Here is a 24,453-nt window from a genome sequence, read left to right as displayed (position 1 = left end):
GCAACCACTTTGAAAGTCGTCGTATGGGCTGCTAAGAATGTTAAGACCTAGATAAGAGAGAATGGTCTGGGGAGAGCAGAGGTTTGTGAGAAAAGGAAATTGGATGGATCGTCGAAATTCATCAACAAAATCAAGTTCTCAAAGTCTACTACAAAGAAGTTTAGAGGGGGTGAAGCCAAGTGGTGTGACAAATGCAAGAAGAAGCACCATGGGAAATGTGACGGGGAGGTCACTTGTTTTAAATGTGGAAAGCCTGGGCACTATGCCAAAGAATGCACCCTCAGCAAGAAATTTTGTTATGGGTGTAATGAGGAGGGGCACATCTCGAGGGACTGCCTAAAGAAGGAGGCAAAAAAGCCTAATGTTCCACTGAAGCCGAAGGCGAGGGCCTTCCAAAAGAAGCTGGAAGTTGAGAAGGATGCAGCGGATGTCGCTTCAGGCACCTTTCTTTCAAATGGATTACCTACTAATATACTATTTGATTCGGGAGCAAACTACTACATTGTATCACATAAATTTGGTGAAAGAATAGCAGTGCCTGTAGATAAACTTGATAATGCTCTAGTTGTAGAAGTTACCAGTGGAAAATTCATACAACCTCATAGATTCCTAAAATATACCCCCTCTCTCGTCAGTAGCACCAAACTCCTTTATTCAAAAAAATTAGAAGCAAAATCTCTCAAGAACCAGTCCAAACGGAATTAAATAAACATGTAAATCTCACTCCCAAACAACAATAGAAAGACGAGGGGTAATGTAGGTGGTGGCACAAGAACATGCGATGATGGAGCAAAAACAGGCGGAGATGGCACAAGAACAGGCGACGATGGCACAAGAATTGGAAACGATCGCGAAGAAGATGATCGGACCAAAAGTCAGCGGCAGAGAGCTTTCCAACCAAAGAAGCAAAGTTAAACATTTGTTCTGGCAAGAAATGAGAGGGGTGATGCAGCCTTCAGTGCAAGGAAACGATGGAGGTGGAATAAAAGGTTGTGTGGAGGTTGTATCAGATGAGAGCAAAACGTGGGTTGGTTAAGAAAGAAGTAGTTCGTCCATATTATATTCTTTTTATATTTATTATTTTATTTTGATTAAGGATTTAACAAAAACAAAAAAAATGATTATTAAGTGCAAAATAGTCATTTTATGTCTGATAGGGAGCATAGATGCAACTAAAACATACGGTGAGGATTGTCCGAGTTAGAAAAAAAATTCAAGGACCAAACATGAAAATTACCCCGAACCATAGGGACTATCCGTGTAATTTACTCATTTATATATATATATATATATATATATATATATATATATATATATATATATATATATATATATATATATATATATATATATATATATATATATATAATGTAACGACATAATTTTTCAAACCAAAATTTTCAATTTTAAAATTCATAAAACATATGTCTTATCATTAATTCTCAAAAACAAACACCAAGTTTTCAAAACAATTATTCAAATCTAGGATCCTCCAACATGTTCCATCTCGACTGCGTGTGTGTGTATGTGTGTACAATCATACCGGCGTCTTTCCACTATCTCCCGAGGTACCTGAAACACATAACACATAACACTGTAAGCACGAATGCTTAGTGAGTTCCCAAAAATACCACATAAAACAAATTTGCCACCCGGGCCTATACTCTGTAAGACCCTCTGGTCCATGTGTCTCAACGGGACCCTCCAGTCGTGTAGCTCGTTAGACCCTCTGGTCCGGTCTGATTGAGAACCCTCCAACCTCATAGTTCATTGGACCCTTCGGTCCAATCTAAGCGACAAGTAATACACCATACAATACATATCACACAATCAGGCATAACTCAAACAAGCACATACGATCCTATGGTCACACATAGTTACCACTCTAGGTAAAGTATAGTGAGAAGACTCATCTCGTAAGATAGCTAGTAAAAATCTTGTGCCCGAAATCCTGGGTCTAGCCTCCGCCTATCACAAGTTAATATTTCTAATTAATATTCTACTCTTATCTTTGAAAAGTGGGTAGAAGACCATTCTACCCCTCCCTGACCTCTTTTACTCATTTTGACCAAACTCTAAAGTCAAGATAAGTCAACGGTCCAACTTTTGACCAAACTCGTCGAGTGCACTCGGGAGACTCGTCGAGTCCAGTCGATTCATGGCAACCCCAGCAAGTTCCAACTCGACGAGCTAACCCCTAACTCGACGGGTCACCATCTGACTCGGTTCATTGGGACAAAACCCTAGGCTACTCGCCGAGTCAGCAGCTCGACTCGGCGAGTCTATTCATAGTCTTTTGCATTTAGTCGATTTAGCGCAAGATACCTTCCCAAACTTCGAATCTATGCACTCAAGGCTCATTAATCACATAAAGGTTCAACCTTTACATCCATGCATCACTCATCTAGCTCTATTTGACAAAATAGCCCTCATAATGGTGTCTGGGTTCTTGGGGCTCTTTGGACCTCTCAAGCTCCAGATTTGATGTCTAGGCCTCAAAGGGACTTCACATATTTGATAACTTGACTTAAAAGAGGGTAAAGAAACCCTAACTTCAAGAGATCTACTAGACATATGAAAACGGGTATAGATTCATACATCCAACCTCAGCCTTGAACGATATAGTGAAAGATCTGAGCCCCTCAAGACAGCTAAGCTTGAAAACTCTCCTTCTTTGCAAGGGTGCACCAAAATGAAGAAATTTGCTCTTTCTCTCTTTCTAAGCTCTCTGGATCGATTAGGGTCTCTCAAGGGAAAGTGTGGCCGCAAATGGAGGCCATAAGAGCCTTTAAATAGGCCACAAACCCGAGCAATTAGGGTTTCACTCAGCAGCACTGACTCGGCGAGTCAGATACCCGACTCGTCAAGTCCATTCATTAAATACGTCACCAAGTCGCGATCCCACTCGACGAGTTGAGGCACCAAATCGTCAAGTCCACCCAAAATCCTTAAAATAAATACTTAAATTAATATACCTGGAAAACCGGATGTTACAATTCTCCCACACTAGAATTAGACTTCGTCCTCGAAGTCTTGCTCTGCAAATAGCTCAGGATACTGCTCTCACATCTCTGAATTTGGCTCCCAAGTCAGATCAGATCCCTTCCGATGTTACCACTGGACCTGGACCTGGAGCACTTCCTTGCTCCTCAAAACCTTCACCTTCTTATCCCGATCGGCCTCTCGATGTAATTCAGGCTCGCATCCACCTGAATATCCTCTAGTGGTACCACTGCCATCTCGTCGGCCACACACTTCCGCAACTGGGACACGTGGAGGGTGTTTTGAATCTGACTCAACTCTTCAGGCAGCGCCAAACGGTAAGCTACCATCCGCACTTTGGCGATCACTCTGAAAGGAATGATGTATCAGGGTCCCAACTTTCCCTGTTTTGTGAACCAAATCACCCCTTTCAATGGGGAAACTTTCAGGAGTACAAAATCTCTGACCTGGAACTTTAGCTCGGAACATCGCCTATCCGCATAACTCCTCTGGCGACTCTGGGTCGTCAATAACCTTTGTCTAACCTGCTGAATCTACTCAGGCATCTTCAGCACTATCTCAGTGCTTCCATAACTCTTTGCCCCACCTCTCCCCAAAAGATGGGAGTGCGACACCTTCTCCCATACAGGAGCGCAAAGGTAGGCATACTAATGCTCGAGTGATGACTGTTGTTGTAAGAAAACTCAGCCAAGGGTAGGTATGTGTCCCAACTCCCACCGAAGTTCATAACACATGCTCGAAGCATGTCCTCGAGCATCTGAATCGTTCGCTCGCTCTGTCCGTTTGTTTGTGGGTGGTTGGCGGTACTAAAATGCAATCGCGTCCCCAACTCCTCCTGGAAATTCTTCCAGAATATGGAAGTAAAACGCATATCCTGGTCCAACACTATGGACATCGAGACTCCAGGCCGAGCTACTACCTCTCACACATAAATCTCTGACAGCCTCTCAAATGAAGAGCTCTCACTAATAGCAAATAAGTGAGCACTCTTCGTCAACCGATCCACAATCACCCAGATTGCGTCAACTCCACGCGCCGTTCTCGGTAATTTGGTGATAAAGTCCATCGAGATCTGCTCCCACTTCCACTGGGGAATCTCCAAAGGCTGCAATGAACCATGAGGGCGTTGGTGCTCTGCCTTGACCTGGCGGTAGGTCAAGCACTTCTCAACCACCCAAGCAACATCCCTCTTCATACAGGGCCACCAATAGTCTCTCTTCAGATCCAAATACATATTAGTGGCCCCATGATGGATCGAGAATCTCGATCTATGTGCCTCCTCCATCAGTATTCTACATGCCCCACCCAAAAAGGGCACCCAAACCCGACCTTGGAAGGTCAAGAACCTTGGCCATCCGTTACGAACTTTGATACTTGCCCAATCACCCGCTCCCTCTTGCAGTTTTTTGGTCTCATAGCCTCCGTCTGGTCCTCCTGAATGGTATCCAATATTGGAGTCATCACTGTCATCCTCATGCATATATCCCGAATCGGGGCACTCTTCGTCTTGCGACTTAGGGCATCGGCTACCACGTTATTCTTGCCCGGTGGATATAGAATCTCATAGTAGAAATCCTTTACCACGCCCAACCACTTTCTCTGGCACATGTTCAAGTTGGGCTGATCCATTAGATACTTCAAGCGATTGTGGTCCGTGTATATGGTACACCGAACCCCGTACAAATAATGGCGCCAGATCTTGAGGGAGAACACTACTGCCCCCAACTCTAAATCGTGGGTGGGATACCTCGTCTCATGAGGCTTCAGCCACCTCGATGCATATGCTATCACGTGCCCTCTCTGCATAAGCATCGCTCCTAACCCCGATATAGATGCATCACAATAAACCACAAAGTCCTCCATTCCCTCAGAAAGGGATAACACCGGAGCTTCACACAATCTCTGGTGAGAGGAACGGTGATCTTGGAAATCTCTAATAAATCTCCAATAATAGCCGGCCAACCCTAGAAAACTCCTGATCTCGGTGGGGGATATCGGCACCTCCCAACTCATAACCACCTTAATCTTGGCCGGGTCGACCAAAATCCCATTCTAATGTGATGCTTTGATCACAGGCATGGGAGCAGTGTTGTCATGTGATAGCTTATGCATCGAGATAGTTGAAGCCCCACGAGACTAACTATCCGACACACGATTTAGATCTAGGGGTTATGGTATTCGCCCTCAATATTTAACGACATTACCTCTATGGGGTCTATTGTACAATTTACACGGACCACAAGAGTTTGAGGTACCTCATTGATCAGCCGAATCTGAACATGAAGCAGCGTCGGTGGTTAGATGTGGTAAAGGATTATGACTGTGAGATCCTTTACCACCCGGGCAAGGCCAACGTAGTGGCTAACGCCTTCAGCCGCAAGGAGGTAGCGAACCCGATTCGAGACATCTGTTTGAGGAAGACATTTATTACTCCATTGTTGGAGCATATCTGAGAGGCACGGGTTGAGGGCCTGAGGGAGGAGCGCCAAGTACTACGAGCGGATTATAGCTCAGGAAGTGCCCCAGGTATATCAACCCCTTCAGAGTCATAACCCGGATGGGCAAGGTAGCGTACAGACTGGATCTACCCGTCGAGATCAACCAGATACACAACACTTTCCATATTTCCCAGTTACGGATATGCTTATTGGACGACACATCGGTTATACCCTTATAGGATATTCAGGTTAATGACAGCCTGAATTACATTGAGAGATCGGTGGCGATTATGGATCACAATATGAAGGAGCTGAGGAACAAGAGGGTCAAGCTAGTGAAGGTGCAGGGGAAACACCACAAGGGCTCGGAGTGGACTTGGGAGCCAGAGGATGAGATGAAGGAGCACTACCCGGAGTTGTTTTCAGACACAACAGACTTCGAGGACGAAGTCTAAGCCAAGTGGGGGAGAATTATAATGCCCCATACCTGGTACACATTTTAAGCTATTTAAGTATTTATTTTTAGAGCTACTCAACGAGTTGGTAACCCTAACTCATCGAGTAGATGCCAGATTGGATGCGGGTCTTAAGTGATCTACTCGACGATTCGTAAGCCTGGACTTGATGAGTAGGTCCGTCAGGAGGAAACCCTAATCTTTAGGGTTTGCACCCTATTTAAGCATCATAACATGTCTCCACCACAACCTCCATCACCTCCATATCCCACGCTCGAAACCATACTTAGCCTTGTGTGATATTGAGCTATTTTTGTTGCCATTTTTGTGATTTAAAGCTAGAAGAAGGAAGCAAAGGCTTGGAGTTGTAGAAGGAAGGTTGGAGATCCAGAGTTAAGGACTCATTTCTGTCTTCATAGAGGTATAAAGCTTATACCTTGGCTGCTATTCCCTTATATCTCCTTCCTAGCTTGTATGCTGTTATTTTTGGGCAATTTCCAATGTCATTACGGGATTTGAACTCTTGGGGACGAAAGTGCTTCAGATCTGGACACTTTTGAGCCTTAAAAGCTCAAAGTTGCCACCTTTATTCAGCCATGACTCCATTCTATGACTTATACCTTCATTTTGGCTTGTATTGGGTGTTTTAGCTTCATAGCACCATGCATGCACGTAAAGTTAGCAACTTTACGTGTAATGCTAGTCTAAGGAGTCCAAACAAGGTTTTGAAAACCGGACCGGAGACTGAACCGGTCGTCTTACTGGTTCAATGGTTCAAGTGGTCCAACCGGTTGGACCGGTCTCAAAAACCGGAAAAACCGGATGATGTCATAATTATATTTAATTATATAAAAATTACAAAAAATGAAAAAAATAAATATTTTTTAAAATTTCCGGTTTTGACTGGTTTTCACTGGTTTTCAACGGTTCACACGAATACCGGTTTTTTAGCCTTTAAGATCCGGTTCCCGGTTGAACAGGTCGAACTGGCCGGTTCGGTCCGGTTTTCAAAACACGGAGTCCAGATCTATGAGTTAGAAGCATTGGAATAGATTAGAATCGACTAAACGGATATGTTACATGGAGAACTCGATGAGTTGTTCTTGGACTTGGTGAGTCGGGTCGTGAACCCTAACCCCTTTTCTGGTTGTGAGTGCAATCATTGAGTTTAGGAGATGACTCAGTGAGTTGGATAAGGAATCGGAAGCAGAATAACTTGACGAGTCCCAAGAGGGACTCGACGAGTTAGAGTTGATATGTCCCAATGTTATGACAGGAAGAACACAATGAGTATGGGAAGGGAATCGACGAGTTGATTTAGTTGACTACGAGTTTGAGTAGTGCATGAACTCGTCGAGTTAGGAGATAACTCAATGAGTTGGGGTTGACTGAGAGTTGACCTTGACTTTGACTTTGACATGGATGTTGACTTTGACCAAGGGTAAAATGGTCAAGGATTATCAGATTTTGATTAAGTGTATTATGTAGTTGATAGTCAGGGAGTAGTTGGAGCAGTAGTGAGAAATCTTTCACTCGAGTGTCAGCAGTCAGCCTTACGAGGTGAGTTTTCCTCAAGTAGGAACGGGTCGAAGGCCCCAATGTCAGCGCGCTTATGTATGTCAGTATATTTCGAGCTTAGGCCCGATGCCGGAGTTAGCGGGATGCAGCTTATATGTTCCGGACTTCGGTCCAATGTCGGAGTGGTCCCGAGAGGAGTATATGTATGCTTGATGTCTTTGTGATTCATTCATGTTATGTGTTATGTATTACGGGGCAATCCCGATGTCGGGGTAAGCCCGATGCAGAATTAGCTTATATGTTATGTGTACCGGACGTCGGTCCGATGCCGGTGCAAGCCCGAGGAAGTCTATTATGTTTATATGTTATATGCTTATGTGTTATGTGTTTGTTGCTATGATATGTATTCCAGACTTCGGTCCGATGCTGGGCGGGGCCTGATGTCGGACTTCAGGTCGATACCTGGAGGGCCCGATGCCTGATTAGTCCGATGTTGGGCGGGGTCCGATGCAGTGGGCGAGGCCCAGTATGTGTTATTATGTGTTATGGTATGGTATGTGATAGTTTGGGGGAGCTCACTAAGCTTCATACTTACAGTTTTCAGTTTTGGTTTCAGGTATTTCCACTAGCAAGGGGAATGGCTCGGGATGATCGCATGGCACACACACCGCAATTTCAGCCTAGGATTTTTTTTAGGCTTTGATTTTTTCTTATTTGATTTTGATACAATAGTTGACATGATGTTTAGAGATACATGGTTCTTGATTTTCTTTATGATGATGGATGATTTATGGTTTTATTAATGATTTAAAAATGAAAATTTTGTACTATATTTTTGAGATGTTTCATGACGGTATATATCCTCCATTGTCTATTGTTGTGAAATCGTTTACATGTCCTAACGACCAGAAAAGGAAAAAGTTTAAAAAGGCGCAAGAGTTAGCTAGGAAGTGTGGAGCGAACATTTGGTGTACTTAAGAGACGTTTGCAAGTACTAGCAGTCGAGGCAAGGTTATATGAAGTGAAAAGGTTACAACATATAATGTATGCATGTATCATATTGCATAATATGATTCTTGAAGGCGAAGGAAGAGTGATATGTTAGTACAACGAAAACGAAGTTATGCCAAATGTCGAAGGAAGAGTGATATTTTAGGTTTAATGTAATTTTAATTTTAATTTTAATTAATGAAATGCTTCTTATTTTTAAAAATTAAAAATCATAAAAAAGAATTAATTTTATTTAAATAAAAAAAAACAAAACAAAATAGCAATGGAAGCTTCCCACCTATTCCTTAAGTTTAGGTGAGGGAAAGGGTGTTGTGTCCCACAAAAAATGAGAAAAGTTTCCCATCCTCACCCGCTCATCTAATTAGCACGCAGGTTAGTAGGTCGATTCGATAATCCATTTTTTGACGAATCATCGACATTAACCAATAGATGATACAAAAATTATGATTCACAAAAAATCTCCCCAAAAAACGGTTTGAAGATTCACAAAAATAAATTGTTGATGCTTTTTTCCGATCATTTTTTTTTCTAATTTAAGTTATTCTTGCATCATGATTCATTATTTATTCCGTCAAAAAAATATGTAAATGGTCTCATTTCTTAGGTTTCTCACTAAAGTTTTATTTCCACATGATCCTACATATCTCTCTCTCTCTCTCTCTCTCTCTCTCTCTCTCTATATATATATATATATATATATATATATATATATATATATATATATATATATATATATATATATATATATATATATATATATATATATATATATATATAGGGATACATAGAAGAATGAACTGCATGTGTGAAGAGTACGGGTCGGTTCCACTCCATCCGCTTTTGCATCTGTTTAAGTAACTTCCAAAGCTAAGCATTTGGCAATTGGCATGAAACAAGTGTTTCGATGTTGTTTTTTGTTTTCAATTGGAAAGTAAAATTGTTTTATTCATTTAAGAAACCAATTGATCCAAAAGAGTTGGTCAACCTTCTCGCAACACGTGGATTTAACTTTTAAGAAGATAATATATGGTGATATTATTCTTGTTCTAACTTGGGTAATGTGAGTTTTGACGGGTTCAGTGTATGCATCTAGGTAGATTCTTATTTTTGAAGGCATAGCACCGAGTTTCAAAGTCATCATTTTTATTATGGGAGTTGGGGATAATATAATTTGATCAATGGTCAGATTTTGAAATAAGTTAAACACGTTCATTAAAGTGTAGAATCTTTGGAGTTTTTTTTTTTTTTTTTTTTTTTTTTTTGAAACGGCATGTTTATATAAATAAACAGATCACTGCCTAAGAGGTCAAGGCATGGCTAAAAACAACAAAAACAATAAGATTACAAAATGCTAAAGGGGAAGCAACACCAATCAACCCACTTACAAGAACCAAAATTACCCCTAAATTTGATCCAATCAAATACCATAGTTATAATGAAATCCGCCTTTCTTGTGGGAGAAGTCTTGATTTGATTGAACATATTTTCATTTCCAACCTTACATAAACTCAAAAAACAACGATACATAATGGTAATGAAGATCCTTCGTTTCTTCGGACAATTACCCCATTTGGTTGCAAAAGCGATGACTTCGATCACAGTGGTGAGGTTTTGAATGGGGATACGACACCAGTTGAAAATCCAACTCAAAACCTCATGAGAGAAAGAACAACCCACAAGCATGTGATCAGTAGTATCTGTATCTGTGTCATAATATTGGCAGATGGTGGAGGGGAGGTTTAGGCATCTACATGAGAGGGCTAGGGACAGTCCAAACAAGCCCTCCAAATAAAACCAATTACCTTAATTGGGGCCATATTAGTCTATACTTTCATATTGATGACTCCGGAGGTTAGTTTAGAGTCAATAAAGTGTCTAAGATCATGAACATAAAATTTTCCTTCAACGACAAGATTAGAAATCCACCTGTCATCATCAACATTGGGGACACAGTTACTAATGAGCCCTTGAAGCATATTAAGTTCGTAAGCTTCAGTAGTGTTGCCGGGGAGTTCTTTTAAGGATCACATGATACCCGTGTAGGATATACACTTTGATATAAAGCTTGACTTCTTTTTATCAAGCTTAAAGATATTAGGGAATCCATTGGCAAAAACCTCATTACCATGCCAATTATATAGCCAAAAGAGTGTTCGATCACTAGAGTCAACCTTACAAGAGAAAATATTAGATAGTTCAATATCAAACTCCGCAAGAACATATATCATCTTAAGAATATGGCTCCAAACACCCGAGAAGGCTTTTTTTTGCCAGATTTGTGGTTGATTTTCTCAAAATATTATAAATATCGGTGATAACGTGGGTCCAAAAAGAGTTGCATTCTGTTTTGAGGTGTCATAACCACTTGCAAAGGAGAGCAATGTTGCTACTTTTCAGGGACCCAACCCCCAACCCACCATCATCGTTACTAATGAGAAAAACCCTCCAAGCGACTCAATGAATCTTATGTTTTTCCTCACTCCCACCCCATGGAAACCACCTACGAACTTTTTCAATGTACTCGATAATAGAGACCGGAGTTTTGAATATGGAGAAATAAAAGAAGGGGAGGCTACCTAGAACAGATTTGACCACAGTAAGCTTATCCCCAAAAGAGAGGGTCTTGGCCTTCCAAACCGAAAGTTTATTTTGTACCTGATTAATTACCGTCTACCAGTTATGCTTGAGACACATGTTAGATCCAATCGGAATGCCTAGATATGTGAAGGGGAAGGAGGTTGGCTCACATCCAAGAATATTCACACAAGAGGCCCATATCGTTGCTTGAAACATTAATATCGTATACTTTTGACTTGGAGAAATTTACTTTAAGACCGAAGGTGGCATGGACACATCTAAGAATACGAGCTAGGTTGACAAAATTCGAGTTACTTCAATCACCTATAAAAAGATCATCGTCAGCATAAAAAAAGTGTGAAATCGAAGGACCCGTGTTGGGTATTTTAATCCCTTGGAACAACGAGCTCTGGCAAGTGTAGCTCATGGCGACATTCAAATCCTCCATGACTATGATAAAAAGGAAATGGGACATGGGGTATCCTTGCCGTACTCCTTTGGTGATTTTGAATTCATTGGTCGAGGAGCCATTGATGAGAATATAAGCATAGGTGGAGGCAAGACATCCTCTAATCCAAAATCGTCAACGGTCACTGAACCTATTTGAGCCATAACAGAGTACAGATAGTTCCAATTTAAGGAATCGAAAGCCTTCTTGAAATCGAATTTAAAAAGGAAGGCATTTTTCTTAGCTCGTTTAGCCCAAGCGCATATCTCATTGATGATCATTAGACCAGCCATGATATTTTGCCCTTTATGAAACCATTTTCCTCATCAATGATGGAGTCGATGACCTTTTTCACACGAGAAGTCAAAGCCTTTGCAAGAATTTTGTACTTACAACCAATAAGGCTAATTGGCCTGCAATCATTTAGAGTCAGAGGATCTTTGCATTTGGGAACTAGAGTGATTAAAGAATAGCAACACCCTCTAACAAGACGCCTACCAGCTTCAAAATATCTATAAAATTCATGATATCTACTTGCATCAAACTCCGGGTCCTTATCATTACCGCAATTTCAAATTGCATCCTTATTTTCTTCCACCTCAAAGTCAATTTCCAAGAAAATATGGTCTTCCTCGCATAGTATTTTAAAGTTGGAATTAATGAGAAGGGGGGGGGGGGGGGAGTATGATTTTCATGAAATTTATCACAGAAAAAATGTAAGGTCTCCACTTTTGTAGGTTGTGCCTCGGTGACCCAAATCCTGTTCACTATAAGCCCATGAATATTATCCTTCCTGTTTTTGAGTTTAAGGGATTAGTAAAAGAATCTAGAGTTCTTGTCTCCGTTTTTAAGCCATTTAATCTTTGCCTTTTGGTTGTAGGTCGACCTTTGCAAGTCTTTAGAGTTCCAATTTTTTTTTTTACATTCCTTTCTAAATTTCTTCTCCTGATCAGAACGAAGTCTTGTTTCAACAACTTGGTTAATTTCCCTCACCTTGATTTTTGTAAGAAATAATAAGGTTTATGGTGGAGATCTGGATACCAACTTGGATCGTGAGAACACTTTCCGAACTGATATTTCTACCCTATGCCTGAGTTGTAAGAAATTCAGCCTAAGATAATCCAAGTGGACACTTACGATTCTAGACACAAAAATCGTAAGCCAATTTGCTAGAGAGATTCTGTGAGAGTTTGATGAAAATGAGAGCTAAAATTCGTAACCCTCTTCTGAGACTGAAGAGCCATTTATATATTAAACAAGATTAGGGTTTTTATTAAGGTTGGGTCGTCATTAGTTTCTTTGGAATCAAGTCAGGATAATCCGGATTTAATGAGGATTTAGGGTTACCAAAACTAACAAGTTTTGTTAGTTTTACCATAATCACCCTCAAGAAGTTGAATTTTCTAGCCAGGGGCACTGCCCCTTGGATATCGCTAGGGGCGCTGCCCCTAGACCCCACCAAAAGGGCGCTGCCCTTTTAGAAACCCACGACCCAGGGGCGCTAGCCTCGGACCCCCGACTAGCCGTCGAACTGGATTCTAATTCGATCTTATACATGTATGCATTTTGCACGAACCCGTACATATATTAGAGTACAAATTAAGAAGCCCCTTAGCTCAAATGTTAGTTCCATTTACATAAAATTACATTGTGACACTAAAATCACCAATAATTTTCATTTTCTTCAATTCTTTTTGTTCGTTCTCGATTTCAATACGCCTCCAATCGCTAATGGCAGATTTAAGGGCCTTGAGTTTGCCCGACATATATTTGTTAGTCGGCCCACCTCCGTTGTAATTTGACCACACATTAAGAATGTAATGATCAATATCTTCAAGAAAGAGCCATGATTTGAAAAAACGAAAAGGCGGTGCTCCAAAATCCACGAAGTTTGTTCCGAGTATGATCGGGTAGTGATTAGAATATTTGTTGGGTAAGGCGATGACCGAAGCAGTAGGAAAGTGTGACATGAAGTTTGAACAAATGAGAATATGACCGATCTTACTGAGTTTATAACCATCATCGCAGAAGTAGGTGAACCATCTCCCATATAAAGCAATGCTTTAATTGTATTAAATTGAATAATAATTACGTACAACAGGCTAGCATATATAACCAAGGAATATAACCTAATCTAGAGATAAAGTAGGAACATTTACAGGAGATAAATACTATTGACAATTATTAAATACATATAGGTGAATATACTGAATATGTAAAACATGTATAGTACCTTATCCCTTAATACACCCCCGCAAGATGGAGGATCCATCGGATACGCCAATCTTGGAACGTAGTCGCTGGAAAGGACCGCGGGAGAGTAGTATGGTCAATGCATCAACAAGCTGATCAAAGGAGTTAACATGTCTGACAATGAGAGAGCCATCTTGAACTTTTTCGCGAACAAAGTGGTAGTCTTGTGCGACGTGCTTCATGCAAGAATGATAAATAGGGTTGGCACATGAGTATGTTGCACCCGTGTTGTCACAATAGAGGGTAGGCACCAGAGATGATTTCACGCCTAGTTTACTTAGAAGATTTTGAACCCACATAACTTCGGAGGCTGCATTGGCCAAAGCTTTATATTCCGCCTCCGTTGATGACCGAGAGACTGACTTTTGTCTGGCCGGTCTCCAAGATATGATGTTAGAACCAAGGAACAACATGTAGGCTGTGGTAGAGAGACCCCCATATTCAATTCCACCCCGATCAGAGTCCGAGAAGGCTGTAAGGGTTAGCGAAGAGTTCCTGTGCAGATAAAGTCCATGATGAATCATACATTTGAGATAGCAAAGTACCCTTTTTAATGACTGCCAATGAGCTTCAGAGGGCGCATGCATGAACGGTGACAACTTTTTGACCGCAAAGGAGATATCGGTCCGGGTGAAGGCCAAGTACTGGAGAGAGCCCACTAGTTTATGATAGGGTGTCAAATCTGTGTTTGCGGACCCGTCATGCAAGGTGAGAGAGACCAAGGAGTTTAACGAGGTGGTGACATCTTTGGCCCCGTCCATGTGGAATTGTTCTAGCAAATCATGTATATGTCAATGATGAGTGTTGTGCTCCCCGTGACTGATAGGAGGTAAGTGATTGGTTGTTACGATTGTAGGAGTTGTTGTTATTGTTGGACCTGTTTTTAAATCCTATATTTCGAGATATGTAGTTTATTGTGGTTGGAATTGTTTCGGATAAGGGATAGCTTTCTTTGAGTGTTCATTCGAAATTAGTGAGGCGATCAAAGAGTTCTGAGTATGAGAGAGGGGTGTCTCTAACCTTGATTGCAGCAGCAATTATGTATAGTCATCTCTTAATTGTGAGAGGATATGTACCACGAGGTCTTCTTCCAAGACGGGACTTTGTGCAAGTGCCAAGTCATCGGCAATTGCTCGCATCTCCTGGAGGTATTTAGTGATTGACCGAGTCCCTTTAGGGTTTTTGACTAATCTGTATTTAAGGGAGATGATGCGTGACCTGGAGGATAAGGCAAAACTTGAATTTAGTCGGTTCCAAGCTTCTCAAGTCGTTGTAGCCGAGGAGACTAAGGGTTGTATTGCATCTGAACAACTCCCTAGCATAGCACTGAAGATCATTTGATCTTTGTAATACCATGGGTGGTAGTATGGATTTGTTGTTGTTTTGCCCTCTTTGTCTGTGAGGGTTATCGTCGGTGGAGTAGATGTGATATGACTGTTGAGTTCAAGGCTGATTAAGGTTCATTCAACCTGTTCCCTCCATACTGGATAGTTGTTTGGTGTGAGTTTGATTGTGAGGTGAGTAGCGACGGTAATTTGAGTGGTGTTTTTAGTGGCCATTGATAATAGTTGATCGATTGAGTGAGGAAGGGTGTGCGGATCGATTTAGGTCTCGTGAGAGCAAGAGTGCTCTGATACCATATAAAGCAATGCTTTAATTGTATTAAATTGAATAATAATTACGTACAATAGGTTAGCATATATAACCAAGGAATATAACCTAATCTAGAGATAAACTAGGAACATTTACAGGAGATGAATACTATTGACTATGACTAAGTACATACAAGTGAATATACTGAATATGTTAAACGTGTATATTATCTTATCCCTTAATATCCCACCCATTTTCAAGTCAAGGAGTCCAACATCATGTATAAAATTGTTGAAATCAAAAGCTAAGCGGAGTTGAGTCTTTCTGCTGGGTTTCTCACCACATTGAAATCACCGAATACAACCCAATTACCCGGTCGTGAAGATATTAGGTTCACCAGGTTGGACCATAGACTTTTTTTTTTTTTTTTTTTTTTTTTTTTTTTTTTTTTTTTTCAGCAGGAAGTTAGGATGCATAAACATTGACAAAGATTGTTTCCCCATAATATCATTTCAGTGAACAGTTGAGTGAATTAAACATTTTTTTTTATTTATGTGATGGTTTTAGACTAATCCAGTAAATTAAAATGATCCGAAAGACATACATGAATTTGTTTTCTAATTAAATAATTGCATTAAAAAAATCATTGAAAATGATAAACTCCAATTATTGGTTTAGCTCACAAGAACGTTTCAATTCAAGGATGACTTGGAGGTTAGATTATGGTAACCATTTAAAATTTTAATTAAAATATTAGCCTAAAATTTATTTCAAATAATCATTTTAAATATAATTAAATTAAAAAAATAAAATACCAGTTAAATATTAAAACTTCTAACCATTTAATTATTAGTTTTTATTGGGCAAATGTAATTTACCCATGAAATAATTCTACAAGATTTGAATTTTGACCTCAAAAAAAGATAACAACGCCTAACATTGTTAGACTATAAAGTATAAATCCTTTGGTATTAGTTATTAGCTAACACATTATTTTTGTAAACAACATTTATATAAATAGACATGTTATGAAAAACAATTGAATTAATATAAATAAACCAATCATAACGCCGAATGCCGATGTCAGTTTCAAATTGGCCTTTACCAAAATTAATCAAACATTTCAACAGAATATAAAGTTTAAATCAAGATTTTTAGATTGATTCAAGCTAAATATTAAATATATCTATATATTTAAAATGTATATGTATAAATAAAGATAAGTACTTAAAAATGATTATAAGTAAAATTAACGCAATTGAATATGTAACGATATTGATTATTGTCATTGATAGTCGATGGTAGAAAAATAATAATAATCAAAAGTTAAAAACAAAGAAGAGAAAACATAGCTTCTAGATAACTGATAACCAAGAAATCCAGTTACATGTAGTTTAAGAAGTTGATTTGTTCAGGTAATTGCCGTTAAATTTTACACATGAGTACATGACCCCACCCCACCCCACCCCACCTCCCACACACATTCCATACGGTTTACTATTAAACAATTCTAGAATGTATAGAGAGAGAAAGCGTTGATGAGAGAGAAAGTGTTTTCCCTATTTGACCCTCCTTTGCCCCCATTGATTTTCCCATAAGTCTGCTTTCGCTTTTGCTCCTCCTCTAGTCAAATCCACCTTCCTCCCTCCCTCCCCATTTTCCTCCCCCCTTCCCTTAACCTCCATTTTTATACCTCCAAATCAACACGCACTTCCGGTAAGCCACAACACATAATCATGGGGTTTTTGAAAGACGAAAGAAGTAAGAAAGCTTTGAGAGGATTCAAAACAGTCTTCTTTTTGGTAACCATGATTATATCGTTTCTGTTTTTCTCTGCTCCGATACTGTTCGCCGTCGCCGATGCTTTACTTCCCACAGCTCTATTATCGGCTTCTCTTTCAGCGCCGTCGGATTCTCCGTTCCCTGATCCCTCACCAGCGTTCTCCTTACTCCAAACCCTATCGTCCCATTTGAGTAACTACGATTTTCGATACTCTTTGATCGATATCCCTCTAATTTCCATAATCAGATCCGCAATCATTCTCTGTAAGTAATCAATTTAACATCTCTCTATAAAATTAACGATTTCTTAATTTGTGTTCTTAACACTTAGCTGAATCTGATCGGGGGGTTTTGTGAACTTGGTAGGTGTGTATGGACTATGCGATGGTCCGGGGCTATCAAGGGGTCCATACTTGGGAATCACGACTGTTTGTTCGGTGGTTTCTTTGTTGTTTGTATCGGTAAAAGCGTCGTATGTGTTCGGCGGCAGAAGTAGCGGTTTCTCCGCAGCGGAGGTGGCTTTGTTTATTTGTTCGCTTTCATTGGCCGTTGGCCACATCGTGGTGGCTTACCGGACTAGTTGCAGAGAACGACGCAAGCTTCTTGTCTACAAAATCGACGTCGAAGCTGTAAGTCCGGTTTCCTCCATTAATCAAGATTCTTCACAATCACAGCTCTATATAATCAAAGTTAAATATAAAAAAAAAAAATCAATACTAAATCAATACTAAATCTACAAAATAAGTAAAAGATTGATACCCATTAAACATATCAAAAAACCCACCTCGAGTCCACTTTTGTTCTATATATCTCTAAATATTGCATCATGCATCAGGAAGTTGTACCCTATGCATAACTACATGTACAATATGCTGTACGGCTTGTAAGTGGGTCCCAGTTACATAAAGACGTGAAACGTTTTTCTTGTTTTGCCGTTGTCGATTGTTGACTATTCACGTTGGTAGAGAGGAATTTAGATTTTTGAGATATATATATCATATCTAAGTCTAATATTTCATGCCTATTTATTTAAAATATAGTAATTAAGAAAAAGCCATCGAATTTATTGAAAGTAATTTCATAGGACTTTTGGCAAAGTTAGGGACATTTTGTTAATGTACAACTCATCAATGCGGGGACCCTCCATAGACAACTGCAAGAGAGGAGAATGTCGAGATTGTAGGGTTATCAATAAGTTGATTTTGACCCTTCAAGAAATTGACTTTATACGCGTTTTGATTTTCTTTTACCTCATAAAATATCTTATTAATTTTAAAATTTTCCTCGACATCGAAACCTAAGACGGGGACTTCAATATATAATCTCTATATAGTTATATTAATATTTCGTTGTCGACATCAAGAATGTAACATAAATTATTTGCATAAACTGATAAAAAAAATAGTAACGAATTGAAACAAAAGTACGATGAATTGGTAAATTAGCCCTAATATTTATGGAATAAGATGCATAAAATTATATTACACCGAAAGTGTTTTATTAGGAACTTTATTTAAACTCGTTAGAAGATAACGATACCCTTCCTTTAGGTATAACTTTAGCAATATCATCCAAGATTTGATGAAATTTAACAAGATTAGTTTTTTATTTTGATCAGGTGTCGACATTCAAGAATGGGTATCCAAGGTATACAAAAAAGATTCTTCAAGATGAAAGGGTGAAAGTGAAACTGCAAAACTAAAAGTTGACGCATAAACTGTTCCAATGTCATCTCAACACCAATCTTTTCAATGGCCAGCCCAGATTCACATTTACAAGTTTCAGGTAACAGAATCTTTCCCCCACATGCATCACTGACTTGTACTGTACATGTGGTTTGTGGTTTGAGTTGTCCCATTTAGTGGGCCATTTGATAAATATATAAATATAAATATATTTATCAAATGGCCATGCCAACACCTTTCCCTAGGGAGCAGATTGCTTGATATCTGAAAAAAGATTACTTTTTTCCTTGAAAATGTGTCATGTTGTTGAGCCAAATTCAGGCATGACTCATGGCCATGTGCCACGCCCCTTAACATTTGGCACCTTACTCACATCACTTTTGTCCAAGATTTCAGTTAGGGTTAGCTTTCAAGGGAATCTAGGATCCTCTGTTTTTAATTATTTTTTTTTTTTATTTTAATGTATGGTATTGGTAGGTTACATAAAATAGAAGTTGAATGTAGTTTATATGTTTGTTTTTGCAGGTTTTCCGAAGGAGAACAGTAATTTGATGGTCAGATATGAAGAGATATATTATAACCCAAGATAGATGATCCTCTCCATTATATACACGATTAAGATTAAGTTTGGGTACATATATTGTAAACTACGGGTTTTATTGTGTTTTTTTTTCTTTTTATCTTTATAGAAATGGAGGTACAAGTATCGGGTTTGATCTGTCTTCCATGAAAAAAACATGTATAGATTTTTTTCGTGTTTATTATTAGATGATGAAATATTTACACACAATTTTGTCAAACAAATGCGTTTCCATGATCTTTGGTTTGTCTAATAATATAGTCCCGAGTAAAGCCGCCATTATAATTCAAAATTCAACAACGATCAAGAAATATAATATAATAAAATATAATGCGAGCATGTTGATGTCAAGATTCTTCGGCTATGTGAACAGCAAGAAAGAAAGTAAATATTTTTGGTATATTTTGTAAAGAAATTGGTTTTTATTGCAAAATAAATATACCCACTGAAAAAGAGATTCTAATTTGTAAAAGAAGGTATGGTTGATGCAAAGTGGCAAGTTGGTTGATGAATGTGTCAAACTCGGCTGCTCGCTTGGTCCGACATGTTGTGCAAGTGTAACAATCAGAACAAGCGGTCAAAACATGCAAGGAGTGTGCTTGTACGTTATCTTTCGAGAGATTTTTGAAACTTTTAATTTTTAGTTTTTAAGAAAAAAATTCCAAATAATAGAAACTTTGTTGGTAGTTTGAGTTTTATTTTTTTATTAATCAACAAAGTCATAATTCAAAAGATACACTTTAAGTAGCTTCTGAGACCTGTTTGCTATTAATTTTTATTTAATTTTGCATCTTTAAAAGTTAATATTTATTGTTTCTGTACAATTGTGCACAAATAAAAGCCAACTAATTTTACCAAACACTCAAATTGGTTTGGCCTAATAACATTTTTCTTGTCAATTTGAATATTGATAACAGTTAAAGGTTAAAATAACTACGATATTGTTTATATGTATTCATTTAGTCATTTAATAATGTTACTAATTTTCAAAATTATATCAATTTTCTTGTGACATGCTCAGGTTAACCATTCTTTATTTTATTTAGAAAATTACCCTATATTTTATTTTTTATTACAAATTTGTGTCACAACTTTAAAGTTATTACAACTTTGTTTTTACCTGTATTTATTATTATTATTTTATTTATTTATTAATTTTATTTTATTTTACAACTTTGTTTTGCTACAAACTTTCACATGGTTTTTACTCAAGTTAATTCATATTTTTCAAAAGGAAAATCCAGTCTACTTTTAATTTTATTTATATATCAAATGAAACTTGAACCATCTACTTCAAAAAAAAGACAACATTTGATATCTCTAGCTAGAAGTCCATTGATTTTTTTTTTACTTTGTTTCTTTTACAACTTCGCTTGCTATAGTTATTGCCATTTACATTGTTTTTTTACGGTTAGCCTATTCATAATAATATATGTTGTAATCTGGAATAAAAATAAAATCTAAGTGGTAAAGAAATGAAACTGTAAAAAATGAGGTTGTCAAAAAAATAAAGACGTAAAAATGATTAAAAAAAATATGAAAAATAAAGTTTTAGGAAAATAAATTTTGTAAAAAAATGAAGTAAAAAACATTCAAACTCAAAGTAAAAACGAATTAAAAAAGAAATGTAAAAACGAAATAAAAACATGTTAAAACAAAATAAAATACGTATCAAAACGAAGATGTAAAAAATTTAAAGACTCAAAAAATTTGTAAAAAAAATTGAGACTACAATGGTAATAAGAATTAAAACTTGGGGATAATATGTAATAAAAATGTATGGTAACATGTCTATTTGATAGAGTTTTAAAAATCAAATGGTCTTACGTCTAAAAAAGTTAAATCACTAAACTGGTTCATAAATAATAATTAAAGAACCAATTCCAACTTTTAACCATATAAATAATGAATGTGTTAAATATATATAATTAAAGAACTACTGAAATCATATAATATGCAACTAAAGCTCTTTGAATCCGAAATCTTTAGTTTTAAAAAATCTTTAATTTTTGATTTGACTTTACTTTAACAAATTATTTTTATTATTGATAGAACAACTAAAAACTCTTAATTGTATTTCCAAAAAAATATGTTGAGATTTTCCAAATAGTTTTTGAATAAAAACAGAAACATCATTAAACTTAGACAGCCAATTAATTAAATAAATATTGAGACGAATATACTCATAATTATCATAAGCACCAAATTCAAAATACCGGCCAAATGCCACCACGAAGTCCTACCATATAACTCGATACAACTGACTACAACCAAACACATACCAACTAATATATCAACAAGTCTATTCTTTAAACGGTGTTCATTTATCATTTTATCTAATATTCTATTTTCATTTTATTAAGTAATCCATTTAGCATACGACAAATAAATCTTTAGCTGGATGGATATTCTTAAAAACAACTCCAATAATCTCTTACATCACAACACACAAACACAAACACAAAAGCAACACCGATATCATCCTCAAAAGCATCGGATTTGCTTACCTGTTTATATATATATTATACTACAACAAAGCATTCTATTATATACAATTAAAAAAATGGTCCACAAAGTTGTGACAGAAGCTTGCAGATTTTTTACATATATGTTACAGGCTATCATATTGATAAAAGGGAATAATGGTCCTATTATGTAAAAGACACAACTTTATGAGGTAAGGTCTATCTGGAATTCAACATAAAGGTTTTTTTTTTTTTCCAGTGAGACATACTTATCCAACTACCATAATTAGGTTTTGCATAATAAAACAAAGGAAACCACATCAGCAGCATATATATATATATATATATATATATATATATATATATATATATATATATATATATATATATATATATATATATATATATATATATATATATATATATTAAAAAGATTTTAAGTGGGTGTGTTTGGGTTTTGGAAGGACATGTAACATGATTAGGAACCAGAGTGGCATAGGCATACATAACCAACTAATTATATTTATGTCACCACCTTTTTAGGTTGAAACTTTCCTAAATAGATAATCACCATAGACACATACATGCATGCATGCCCATTTTAGGGTAGAATTAAGTTCAATTTGTAGACATACTTGTACAAACACACGATTATTTAGGTAAAGTGTTTAATAATGTACAATCATGTTCAGTGAAAGAAATGGAGGATTTCTAATCGGATCTGATGCCACCCATGAATGTTCTTGGATCAGGACAGTTCCCGGAGAATTGGGCCTGAGAAAAGTCAAATCCTGGGTTCTGTGGAAGGAGTAACAGTTAAGTTAGTTAGTTAGTTAGTTAAAGATTTCTCATAGAGTTTTTAGAAATTAAAAAAGACATATTATTATTATTATTTGCTATTAATATGAGAAATTTGTACCTCTTCTTGAAACCTCTGAAGCATGAGACGTTTCTGTTCAAGATCAGCTGCATAGGGGTCAAGCTGACCTTGACCTTCTATTGGAGATGACCATGTTTGACCTTTATCCCTTTTTTGCAGAGTGATGTGCAGTATATCATCCTCTGTCATATACCAAAACATTACAATCATCATCATTGTTTTACACACTTTTCAGTAGATCAATTTTATGGTTTAATTATTAGCCCTCAATCTCATATATGTTTTTAAATAGTCTTTTGTGTATTTGGCCCAGTGTTGTACAAGGCCCAATTGTATTTGGTGATGCTACTAGGATTTTAGAACCTAGAAATCTTGTTCTAGAAATCTTGCTCATAGTTCAAGAACAGAGCATATGAAATTGAAAAGAGAAAATCTTGATTTATCAGGGAGTTAGTTCTAAACAGGCTTCTTGCAAAAATTGTGGTAATCTGCTTCACATTGCAGAGTCTACATCAAAGAGAGATTTCTAGACATCTGTCTTTAATTCTCTCAATCCTTTTCAAAATGGTAACTCAAGATTCGATAGGGAACAAGAAATTTCCACCAAATTTGCATCTTCAAATTTGCTTAGTTTCAGTCACAATGCATGGGAAAGGGATCTCTCATGGAAAATACTCTTTTGTATCACAATGAATCATTTACAGTAGTACTAAGTAGAAATTACTAATTAAAATGAAAATGCTTACCAATTGTCCAAAATGAAGAATCTGTCTTTACAGGCAAGGTCAAATCATGCTGCACAACCCACACAAGAATTGTACCCAATAAGCGATACAAGCCATCAAAGAATATTTACGCTAATGTAAATAGCAATTTCAAATCAAACGGGTAAATGGGCTACAGACATTCAGATATGGAGGATTGCCTTTGATTCCAACTTCAACATGTTTGGACTGAATCTTGCAGTGAAACAGCTTGGTAGGAACTCCATTAGGCAAAGTGATGTACATATTAACCTCATCTAGAGTTTGATCCCATTCGAAAACCTTCTGACCTAATAAACAACTCATTTCAAATATTAGACATAATTAGTGTTTCTGTTTCACGAAACCCTAACAAATGCTACTGATTTTCCACGAATGGATCAAATGCAAGGGGTTAAAATTGAGAGGAATGGGCATAAAGTGACATACTTCCATGGAAAAAGCTGTGGCGTTTCTCTGGTGCCAATTTCTCCGCCATTCCCCGGTGTTCTCCTTTTGATTGTCGTTTACCGGCGTCGTTTTTCTTGCAGAAAACTTTTGGGGGTTTCCGGAGACGTCTAGATGCGTACTCTTTACCCGGTCCGCTGCTGACTAGTTTGGGTATCTCAACTTCTTCAAAATTTACACTTTGCCCCTCATTTTTCCTGGTTGTTCATCTTTAAAAAAACGAAGTTAGTTTATAAAATCATGTTAAACTTATTCATTCTTCCCGAGTTGTTTTTTTTTTTTTTTGATCAATTTATTAAAGAAAAGGGATGGAAAATTTTGACAGAAAGAAAGGAAGGTGAAGGAAAATATTTATTATTCCCTGTTCCTAAGTTTGAAGGAAATGAAAGGAAAATTTTAAGTTTTTTGCGTTTCCGTGTTAGAAAGAAAAAAAAAATAAAACATAAAATTTTTCTTCGCCGACCCCTCCTGCTCTCTATTTTTTAAAAAAATACGGTATCGGGGTCCCACAAGGGTTTTTGACATCCCTAATTAAACTTGATTTATCGAATTTC

The 24,453-nt window shown here is 37.4% G+C and overlaps 2 protein-coding genes across 2 annotated transcripts; one reads left to right on the top strand and one right to left on the bottom strand.

Moving 5' to 3' along the window:
* The first annotated feature begins 16,889 nt into the window (after nt 1–16,889).
* LOC145028324 (uncharacterized) lies at nt 16,890–19,567 on the top strand. The gene is made up of 4 exons (XM_078976999.1): nt 16,890–17,342; nt 17,445–17,707; nt 18,697–18,863; nt 19,289–19,567. The coding sequence occupies exons 1-3, from the start codon at nt 17,033–17,035 to the stop codon at nt 18,778–18,780; spliced, it is 657 nt and encodes a 218-aa protein (XP_078833125.1). The 5' UTR covers nt 16,890–17,032; the 3' UTR covers nt 18,781–18,863; nt 19,289–19,567.
* A 2,743-nt stretch (nt 19,568–22,310) lies between these two features.
* LOC145028323 (HSP20-like chaperones superfamily protein) lies at nt 22,311–24,042 on the bottom strand. Its single transcript, XM_078976998.1, has 5 exons — nt 23,882–24,042; nt 23,594–23,742; nt 23,435–23,483; nt 22,728–22,870; nt 22,311–22,606 (listed from the first exon to the last, which is right to left on the bottom strand). Exons 1-5 carry the CDS (start codon nt 23,928–23,930, stop codon nt 22,520–22,522), a joined length of 477 nt encoding a protein of 158 aa, XP_078833124.1. The 5' UTR covers nt 23,931–24,042; the 3' UTR covers nt 22,311–22,519.
* Nucleotides 24,043–24,453: the final 411 nt, after the last annotated feature.

This window comes from Lactuca saligna, chromosome 2 (genome assembly GCF_052625555.1).
Source record: "Lactuca saligna cultivar CGN05327 chromosome 2, ASM5262555v1, whole genome shotgun sequence".
Classification (NCBI taxonomy): Eukaryota; Viridiplantae; Streptophyta; class Magnoliopsida; order Asterales; family Asteraceae; genus Lactuca; species Lactuca saligna.
This window is presented reverse-complemented; position numbering and strand designations above follow the sequence as displayed.